General features: G+C 39.3%; 1 protein-coding gene across 1 annotated transcript; it reads right to left on the reverse strand.

Annotated features, from left to right (window-relative positions):
• Window positions 1-9,882: 9,882 nt before the first annotated feature.
• Window positions 9,883-10,842, reverse strand: LOC129956788 (uncharacterized). The gene has a single exon (XM_056068731.1). The coding sequence runs from the start codon at window positions 10,840-10,842 to the stop codon at window positions 9,883-9,885; it is 960 nt and encodes a 319-aa protein (XP_055924706.1).
• Between the last annotated feature and the right edge of the window lie 489 nt (window positions 10,843-11,331).

Genomic DNA, 11,331 nt, shown 5'->3' on the forward strand with positions numbered 1-11,331 from the left:
CATCCTGGATTCTGCGAAGTTCCGTTCTCACTTGAGGGTCGCGAGAACGTTGCCAAATTCTTCGCAGGTAATTTCGCAGTTTAATTTTGGTTTGGATTTCGAAAGGAAGCTTTTCTGGAGGTTTATTAAATTTTGGTTTTGAGGCTTCTGCGAGCGCCTCCGTTAGAGTTTTTCCTAGACTTCCAACTGCAAATTCTGCGTCATCATTGCTATGAATTTTGAAGGGAGGGAGGGGTTTTAAATTTAAGATATGCCGAAAGTTCTCCCAGTTGGTGGAGAAATGTGCTGGTGAATTTAGAGAAAAGGTTCCAGTATCAAAAGTCAAAACTACTGGAAGATGATCAGAATCTAAACAATTTAGCACTCTAATTTGAGAGTGGAAAGGAATTTGCTTTAATATTGCGAAATCTATGACGGAGTCATTTGAGCTAACTTGATTAATGTGGGTTGGAGAGTGGGGCGCCAAAACATTGACTCCGTCCTGCGTTGCAAGAAAATTAAACAACTGCATTCCATACCTAGTTGATTTATAGTTATTCCAGGCGATGTGACCTGCGTTCATATCGCCCGCAATGATGACGTTTGGGCCTAAATTTAAAAGTTTTTCTAAATCCTCCAGAGGGAACATGTACGAACTCCCAGATCGTACATATGCTGACACAATTTTGAGAGGGGGGAGATTTCCTAATTTAACCTCAATAATTGTCGCGTCTATCCTCTCTAAAACGGGAGTGGGGATGACGTGATGTTCAATTATTGATTTCACATAAATACAAGTGCCTCCATGATTGCCTGGCCGATTAATATTATTTCCGGATCTATCTGTTTTATAGATCCGGTAATTAGCGATTAGGGGTGTGAACTCCGGGGGGAGTCGGGTCTCTTGTACCAAAAACACATCAAGATTTTGCTCTGAAACAAAGTCTCTTACTTCCGCGATCTTGTTACGCAAGCTATTTGCGTTCCAAGTGCAGACCTTAAGATTATGCAAGTTTATTATGTTGTTGCGATTGAATGTTAACGTTGGGGACCGTAACTAAGACTGACGTATTCTTGGAAAAGAAAATACGCCATATCAGCACCGTGGGATGCAGCACGAATTGCTGGTAATGCCTTTCTAAAGGCTTCGAGTAGAAGAGGTGGTTCACACCAATCTTCTCTCATTATTGTAGCTAGGCCAGAAAAAATGTCGGTGAACATTTTAGAATTTTTAGCATCCACTGGGACCGACTGTTTTGGAATAGAGGTTTTAGCAACTGATGGAGTTGTTTCGCTCTCCACTGGGGTCTCTAATGGAGGAAATTCTGACTCTGAATTTGTCAGAATTTGTGCGAATGACACATTTCCTTCCACTTTCCTGAAATTTTTAGGAGGTCGATGCGTCCTGGGTACATCCCATATGGATTTTTAAGGAAATTAGTAGTGGTGTTATTTCTACCACTTTGTCTAGGGAAGCGGGGACATTGGCGCCAGTTCGCTGCATGCTCACCTGCACAATTTGCACACGTAAGTTTATCCTCATAGGCTAAAGTACATTCCTTAGCCCTGTGAGGTCCTGCACACTTGACACATTTAATGGGTAATTTGCATGCTTCAGAGCTGTGGAAGAAGCCCTGACACCGCCAGCATTGAGATGGCCCCTTCCTTCCTCTGTATCGCTCCACTGAAATTTTCGTGCCAAACATTTCAGTGAGAGTGTAGACCGTCTCTGACAGAGGTCCGTTTGCTACTTGAACGTAGAATAACGGCATCGGTGATTTTGTTTGAAATTTGGTCAGTTGAGTTATGTTAACAACTGAGAAGCCTTCCTTAAGAAATTCCGATTTAATGTCCTCAATAGGAGTGCAGGATGGAAGTCCTCGAATAACTACTTTTATGGGCCTATCTTGTTTCAGCATAAAAGTTTTAAACTCAGCACCCTGAGATTCGAGGAGGTGGGATAGGCTTCGGTGCTCTTCCTCAGTTTCGACAGTTAATTTTAGAAATTTATTGCTCATTACTGAGCGTAGGGAAGGAGCCTCTAATTTTAAGATATTAAGCATAGTTCTAAAATCTGCTCGGGGGGTAACAAAAAAGGGCGGCACTCTTTTTTGTTTTGGTTGTGCAGGTGAGGGATCGGCATCGACCTCGTTGTCTAGCGCAACCTCTTCTATTCCTTCAGGAACTTTTTTAATTTCGATTTCTTTATTTTTAACACTATTGGGTTTTAAGTTTTTAATTTTTCTGACAAGGTGAGCAGCCGGGGCTATAAACCCATCCTCGTCAGCAACACGTTTTTTGCTTTCTTTAACTGGACTGCCTTTTGGCGAAGAAATACTCTTATTTTTATTTCCACTAAGATCTATTTTCCTTCTAGGTGCAGCTTTAACATTTACATTAGATTTTACACTTTCATTAGATTTAACATTAGAGTTAACATTTTTAGCTTCTACATTAGAGGCTGCGCTAGGAGCATTTTTCGTCCTAACCTTTTCACAGATAAAGTTAAGCTTTCTAACATTTTCAGGAAGTTTAAACAGGGGGATCCCTAATTTAATTAGCAATTGATTCAAACAGCCGCTTACCTGCTGAATCTCCCTCTTGACTTGGAGGTGCTGTCCTTCATCCTTTGCAGCTGCCAGCGCTTGGGCCCAGTTGCCCAGGTTTTCTTTGAGCGAGATGGCTTGCGTGATTTCGAGACTATGCTCTGCGATGAATTCGTCCGTCACTTCTATTGACGCTGGGGAAATTGGTCTTTGGACCGTTTTAATTTCTTCTTTTCTTGTTACTTCTTCACTGTTGTTACCTTGGCACTGTTGTAAATCCATAGAATTTTCCTCATCGGATGATGAGCTCAGCTCCTCCTTTCCGCTTTGGTTCTTAAAAGAACCAGTCCGGGGGTCTGCGCTCCAGGCATCGTCCGCTTCGTCGGCGTAATCACCCGCAAAAGCAGCTCCTGCTCCGTCGGAGACGGAGCTCTCTCCACAAACGACCTCTCCATTTGGAGTCCAAATCGAGCTTCACCTCACGGCAACGGCAACGGCAACGGCAACGTCGTGATGTTTCGGAGTTCCGCGATGTGACAAAGTGGTCACGAGCACCTCCACATCATAATTTGGAATAGATACTTTAATTTGTTAGTTTAGGGAAAAGTTAAATTTAATTGAACTAGTTTGGACGAGCGCAATAAAGCTCTAACGTCATGAAATTTGGTATTTAATTCATATTATTATAATTTTTGATACAATTAATTAATTTAAAAATAATATTTAAATTATTTATGGGGTAAAATAGAACTTTAGTGGAATTACGTTGCACGTGCCTTAACTATTGGGGCTTTTTTGGAACTAAACTTTTTGAAGGAAAAATTTCAAGGAATTTCACGCGTGTAGCTCATCGTAGCTATCTGAGGCCAAAACAAATAATTTTGAAAAATTTAATCCACCAGATTGGTAACAGAGTTAATTAATTCTCAGTTTTTTAACTGAGGGGAAATTTACATAGACATTGTCTATTGCAGCTCTAGGTCTTTTCCTAGAGCTGGGTACTGCAGGATCATAAGCAGGTAGATTAAGTAACTTGTTACGAATCTGGGGCAGTTTTTCGAAGAAATTTATTGATGTTCTTCTAATAAATTCCGAAACAGGTTCAATTTTGAGATCGTCATGTAAGATCTTTCTCCTGATATACCAGGGGGCGTCAACAATCTTCATCAGATGCCTATTTTGAAAAACTTGCAACCTCTTAATGTTTGTGGCTGATGTCGCCCCCCATATTTGGGAGCCGTACATCATTATTGGTCTTAAAACAGCTTTGTAGAGCAGAAGCTTGAGCCTAATCGATAGCTTACTCCTAGGAGAAATTAAGCTGTTGAGTTTAACACTCGTTCTAGTAGCTTTGGTGAGGGCTGCTTTAATATGACTATTAAAGCTTAATTTTGCGTCTAAAATTAACCCTAAGTATTTGTATTCATTTACAAAGGGGACGGGTTGGCCAAAAATTTGGATAGGGGCTAGGTCAGGCATATTTACTTTTTTAGTAAACAGGAGGCACGCGCATTTACTTGGGTTGACTTTTATTTTCCAGCCGATGAGCCAGCACTGCAAAATGGTCATGTACTGTTGAATGTTTGATATGACTATGTTTGGATCCATATGCTGTGTAAGAATGGCGGTATCGTCTGCAAAAATTGCTAAGTGACAATTGCTAGCTCTAGGTAGATCGTTAACATAAATGTTAAAAAGAGTTGGAGAGAGTAAACTTCCTTGCGCACAACCGCTTCGGATTGGTCTGGGGGAAGAAATTACATCGTTAACTCGTACCCGAAAATTACGAGAAAGTAGGTACGAGCGTAAAATTTTGACAAATTGCGCCGAAAATCCAAGTCGCATGCACTTGAATAAAAGCCCTTCGTGCCAAATTTTGTCAAAGGCTTTGGCTACGTCCAGAAAAAGTGCACCTGTGGTTTGGGACTTCTCAAAGCCACTGTGAATCAATTCTGTAACACGAATTAGCTGGTGATTCGTCGACAGGTTTTTACGAAATCCGAATTGCTCGGAAATTAAAATATTTTTGTCGCTGAGAAATTGATTCAGGCGTTTGAGGAGCACAGATTCGTACACTTTGCTCAAGCTACTAAGTAGCGAGATGGGACGGAAATTTTGAGGTAAAGTCAAATCAGAGTTTGGTTTTGGAATAGGGACAACCACAGCTGTTTTCCAGCAGTCGGGAAAATAACACAATTCCATTAATTTATTTATTAAAAAAGTTAAGTATAAAATAAATCTAAAAGGGAGGTTTTTAATCATGCGATTTGTAATTAAATCCAATCCTGGCGATTTATTCGGCTTAAGGTTATTCATGAATTCCATGATTTCCGTGGGCCGAACGGGCTGCAGGTTGTTTACGTGTTGTTGCGCTAAGAAGCTCTCCAGCTGATCTGTGACGAATTGAGTCAGTGGGGGGTTCGCCAGCCACGCGTCCGCGTGGGGGGCAAACTGGTCCTGTAGGCTATCTGCCAAAGTTTCCGCCTTTTCAATGGGAGCTAGAGCGAGTTCCCCCGTCCCCCCTCTGAGGGGGGGAATCGGGGAGAATGGTTTTCTGATAAAGGAGGAGCGGCGCCAGAGGCCTTTTGTGTCTAGGTTCTCTAATTGACTAGCTCGCTGTTGCTCGAAGTGACCTACTTTTAACCCTTTGATCTCATCCTGGGTTCTGCGAAGTTCCGTTCTCACTTGAGGGTCGCGAGAACGTTGCCAAATTCTTCGCAGGTAATTTCGCAGTTTAATTTTGGTTTGGATTTCGAAAGGAAGCTTTTCTGGAGGTTTATTAAATTTTGGTTTTGAGGCTTCTGCGAGCGCCTCCGTTAGAGTTTTTCCTAGACTTCCAACTGCAATTTCTGCGTCATCATTGCTATGAATTTTGAAGGGAGGGAGGGGTTTTAAATTTAAAATATGCCGAAAGTTCTCCCAGTTGGTGGAGAAATGTGCTGGTGAATTTAGAGAAAAGGTTCCAGTATCAAAAGTCAAAACTACTGGAAGATGATCAGAATCTAAACAATTTAGCACTCTAATTTGAGAGTGGAAAGGAATTCGCTTTAATATTGCGAAATCTATGACGGAGTCATTTGAGCTAACTTGATTAATGTGGGTTGGAGAGTGGGGCGCCAAAACATTGACTCCGTCCTGCGTTGCAAGAAAATTAAACAACTGCATTCCATACCTAGTTGATTTATAGTTATTCCAGGCGATATGACCTGGTTCACCTCACTAGTTTCTCCCACCTCTTCCACACCTGGCTGAACGAGACGTCCCCATTGGTCAAGAGCTCTCACCCCCTCCACCACCCATGCTACCACCAGGAGACCGGACGCTGAAGAAGATCACTCAGCAGACTGCAGCAGTACAAGGCACATCCGCTGTCAAGTTTACATCCTACCAGGAAGGAGATAGCCCGGCTTCGCCGGGCGGGTGCTCCATAACCCCAAATCTTATCTTTAAGAAGTGGTAGAAGTTGAAGGAGAGCCCGCTTCCAACAGAAGCTATCTCCTGTAGATGGCTGGTATTTGATGATTGATTGATTGATTGATTGATTTTTTATGGCGCAAGGGCCAATACTGGCCAAGCTGTGCCAAACTCGAATTAACTTAAAATACAAAAAAATAAACTCATTTCAGTAAGGGGATGTAAAGTTAAAATAACAAGGTGAAAATAGAATTTTAGATATTATGCATGAAATTAATGTCAAGTAAAAATGAAAATACATTAATATGGAAAGGTTCGCCAATTATATCTTTCAAATTTGGATAATCACTGCCGAAATATTTTGCTCTTAGAAAGCGGTATTTAGGGCATTCACATATGATATGCCGAACTGAAATTATAACATTACATTTTGTACAAATTGGAGCTGTGACTGAATGAAGTAAATGTTTGTGAGTAAAATGAGTATGACCTATGCGAAGCCTTGTTAATACAACACTCATTCTACGGCTGAGAGAGTCATTCTTAAACCCAGAAATAAATGGTTGGATGGAATGCAATTTATTATCAAGTTGCGAGTCCCAAGTACTCTGCCATATACGAAGTGAACATTGCTTTAGAATTTGATCTAAGTCTTGAAATGGGACAAAGGTTTCTTCATTTGAATTAGCTGTTTTTGCGGCAACATCAGCTTGATCGTTCCCAAGGATACCAACGTGTCCGGGAATCCAACAAAATAGAATATTAAAATTACGATCCAGCAATTTAAAATATAGTTTTACTGTACTGAGCACTAAAGGATGGCTTTGTCTGGATGAGTTCAAAATTGCTTCAATTGAACTTTTTGAATCGGTATATATGATCCAGTCTTTCTTTGATAATAGTCTTATCGCTCTTAAAGCAGTGTAGATGGCAAAAATCTCCGAGGTAAAAACAGAACAATGTTTGTTTAGCTTTCTGGAAAGTACAATGTGGTCAAATATTACAGCTGAGCCAACGTGGTCACCGATTTTGGAACCATCTGTAAAAACAGTGCCGTATTTTTCAAACGACTGCCTATGATCACAAAAAATTTGTATGTACACAGATGGTGCAGTTGTAGATTTTGGTAGCTTATTAAAATCATCGACAGTTAGAATGTTTTTGCATGTCCAAGGAGGAATTTCGTCTTCTTTAGTTAAAATGTCAATGTTCTTTAGGTTAAAACGATCTAAAAGAGGGCGGATTCTAAAACCAAATGATGGAATAAATGAAATCTTTTTCTCGTATAATTGTCCATAAATCGGATTCACGATTCTGTTATATAAAGGGTGTGACGGATTCTGATTTATTTTAAAAAAGTATTTGAGAGAAAATCTCTGGCGTCGTAATTGTAAACCTGGTTCTTTAGTTATTATATATAAGCTTTGAACAGGAGAAGTTCTAAAAGCCCCTGATACAAGTCGGAGCCCCTGATGATGTATTGCGTCAAGCTGTTGCAGAATAGACTTTGCTGCTGAGTTGTAAATCACGCTACCATAGTCTAATTTTGATAAAATGACACTTTTGTAAATTTTTAATAGAGTTGAAGTATTGCATCCCCACGTTGTATTTGACAAAACTTTGAGAATATTTAAAGACTGAGCGCATTTTTTCTTTAGATGAAGAATATGAGAACGGAATGTTAGTTTAGAATCAAATAAGAGGCCTAAAAATTTAACGACCGGCACAACGGGAATAGCTGTGCCATTTAACTGAATTTCTGGGTCGGGGTGCAATCCACGAACTCGACAAAAATGAGTGCATTCGGTTTTTTGAGTAGAAAGGACGAAACCATTTTTATCAGACCATTCCGTTATAGATTTGACAGCAGCTTGCAATTGTCGTTCGATAAAGGGCATGTGAGTACTTGAGCAATGGATTTGAAAATCGTCGACAAATAATGACCCATGAACATATGGTGGAAGTTTTTCCATAATTCCATTAATTTTAATAATAAATAAAACAACACTTAAAATACTCCCTTGCGGTACCCCTTCATTTTGAATAAAATCATCAGATAAAACATCATTAATACGAACGTTAAAAATTCTTTTCTGAAGAAATTTTTGAATAAATATTGGCAATTTTCCACGAAATCCCATATTTTGTAAATCTTTTAAAATGCCATGCCGCCAAGTACGATCATATGCTTTCTCCATGTCGAAAAAAATAGATACTAGATGTTTTTTGGTAATGAACGCCTCCCTGATGGCCGTTTCCAGGATTAGTATGTTATCTAAAGTACTACGACCATGTCTGAATCCACTCTGATATTTAGAGAGCAGTTTCTTCTCTTCTAGAACATGGATTAATCTAGCATTGATCATTCTTTCCAGAGTCTTACAGAGGCAACTGGTAAGGGCTATAGGTCTGTAGCTTGATGGAAGCTCTGGATTTTTACCAGGTTTTAGAATGGGAATAATCGTTGCTCGATTCCAGGACGTTGGGAAAACATGCTCATTCCATATTCTATTGAATAAAATTAGAAGCGAATTTAACGAATTGGAACTCAAATTTTTTATCATGTCATGATGAATGCCGTCAGGTCCAGGTGCTGTAGGATGCGAGTTCTGCAATGCTCGCTTAAGTTCATGAAGCTGAAAATCAGCATTATAAGCATATGACGCTAAGGTATTAAAATCAATTTTTCTTTTTTCTTGTTGTTTTTTATAGGTAATAAAACTTTGAGAATACGATTCTTCACTGGCTACATTAGCAAAAGCTGTACCCAATGTATTCGCTATATCTTTTGTATCAGTGATGGAATTTCCATTGCTGTGTAAGAATGAAAGTTTCTGATATGATTTATTGTTCCCTAAAATTTTCCTAACTTTTTCCCACATGCGCTTGGAAGACAAATGTCCGTGGATGGAGCTAACATATTTTTGGAAGGAGTTAAACTGACTCTCTCGTCTAATTCTTCTAAAAAAGGATTTAGATTTTTTAAAGGCAATAAAATTTGGGGTGGTAGGATATCTTCTGAATTTATCCCAAGCCTTTCTTTGTGCTTTTTTAGCAGCAGCGCATTTTTCATTCCACCAGTGTTTGTAAAACCTTGGCAAATTTCCAGAGGATTTCGGAATTGCTATTTCAGCAGCTTTTATCAAGCATTTTGTTATTAAATCTACTGCATTATCAATATTTGGCTGTTTTACTATGTCTTCTGTAATTTCGGAATGTGATCTAAAAAGTTGCCAGTTGGCTTTGTCAAAGATAAAACGCTCAGGTCTCCTGGGAAGGCTAACATCAGATTTTGAATATTTTAAAATAATGGGAAAATGGTCACTATTGAATAGATCGTCTGAAACTGAGAAATCCCAATGGGAAACAAGTAAAGGTGAGCAAATGGCTAGATCAATGGTGTGAAAAGTTTTATTTGCCTGATGAAAATAAGTAACATTTGAATCATTTAAAAGACAAAGAGAATGATCATCAATGAGTTTTTCGATCTGTCGACCTCTTGCATTTGTATCTGTGCTACCCCAAAGCGTATTATGCCCATTAAAATCTCCAAGAATAATAAAGGGAGCTGGTAACTGTTTGATAAGATCATCAAGATCTTTCTGGTGAATGGTGTCATTAGGTGGAAGGTACACAAAACAGACGGCAATTACAGATTTGATCTGAATTTGTACAGCTACAGCCTGCAGTGGAGAGGTAATATCAATATTCTTGGATGGAAAACAGCTGGGTATGAAAGTGGCGACACCTCCAGAAGCACGAGTATTTTGTAAATAATCTTTTCTATTTATTTTATAATTTTTTATTCTCACGTCAGTCATAGAGTTGAGATGTGTTTCTTGGATCCCTAAGCAAACTGGTTGATATTTATTCAAAATAGATTTGATGTCATCAGAATGGGTGCGGTATCCATTACAGTTCCAAGAGATTAAATGAATAGCCATTATTTGGGTTTTTTAAAAAATTTTGATTTAAAATGTTCGGATGTCATGTGAGTAGAATCAGAATTAACTTTGTCCTCATCCATGCTACTTATAGAATCGTCTGATGGATGAATTGTCAGTTGTTCTTCCTTTTCCTCGATTTGATGTTTTTTATTTTCTTTTTCAAGATGTTGACGAGCTTTTACTTTATTCAAAATCTTTTTTCGCTTAACGTTTTTAGGAGGCTGGGAGGAATTTTCTTCATATAATCTTTTTATCTCAAGAAGTGCGAGCCAATCACTTCTTTTTATTGTTACAGTATCTGGGTTGGTATTTGAAGGTGTTACAGGATTATTAACAGTCGGTTTAGGTATTGGCTGCGAATTTCGTTCAGTTGTTGAGTTTAATGCAGCAGAATACGAGAGACCTGGTTTAGGTGTTCTGTCTGTTACTATTTTTCGAGCTTCTGGAAAAGGTATGTTTTTTGTGATTTTAACTGTTTGAATTTCTTTTTCTTCTTTGTAACGTGGGCATGATCGGAAGTATGCCGGATGGTCACCGCTACAATTGAAACATTTTGGTGTTGTCGAAGTGCAATTGTTACTATTATGATCAGGAAGGGAGCATCGAGCACAAATTTCTTTGTCTCCCCTGCATGCAGTTATGGTGTGTCCAAATTTCTGACATTTGAAACATCGGATGGGATTCGGTATGTATGGTTTAACAGAACAGTTTATATAGGCTATTTTCACAGATTTTGGTAAAACAGGAGTGTTGAATGTTAAGATAAGGTGCTTTGTAGGCTGGATTTGATTGTTTTTTTTAATCGTGATTCTACGAACAGCTATTACATTTTGTTCTTTGAGACAATTTAGGATGTCTTCCTCAAGGTCCGTCTGGAATTCTCGTTCCGATATAACGCCTCTAGAATGATTTAAAGATCGATGGGCTGCAACAGTGACTTGGGTTTCCCCTATCATTTTTAGCTTTTCAATGTTTACTGATTGCTGTTTATTTTTCACTTCTATAAGAAGGTTACCATTAAATAATTTTTTTATATTACTAACTTCTCCAATGAGACTAGTTATACATTTGTGAATAACAATTGGTGAAACAAATTTCAATGAACTTTTCTCAGCACTTATAACAAAAAATTTAGAAAACGCATTACAATGGTTAGAAATAGTAGAAGCCATGCGACTTAGAGAAGGTTTCGGGCCCGACGGCACCGCCCACCACGGAGCCCAACAAGGGATGGCAGCCACCGGCTCCAGACATTCCCAGCCTCGGCGCTTACCATGGTGCTAGCCGGAACCTATACGCTGGGAGTCACCCCCGGGGACAGTGACCACCCTTAACGCCAAGCCCAAGGAGTGACCCCTTCGCTTGATCCCCTTGAGCAGCCCAGTTAAATGCCCGGGATACCGGCCGATTGATACACCGGAGACCGAAATGTACCACCCGTCTAA

This window comes from Argiope bruennichi, chromosome 11 (assembly GCF_947563725.1).
Source record: "Argiope bruennichi chromosome 11, qqArgBrue1.1, whole genome shotgun sequence".
Lineage (NCBI taxonomy): Eukaryota > Metazoa > Arthropoda > Arachnida > Araneae > Araneidae > Argiope > Argiope bruennichi.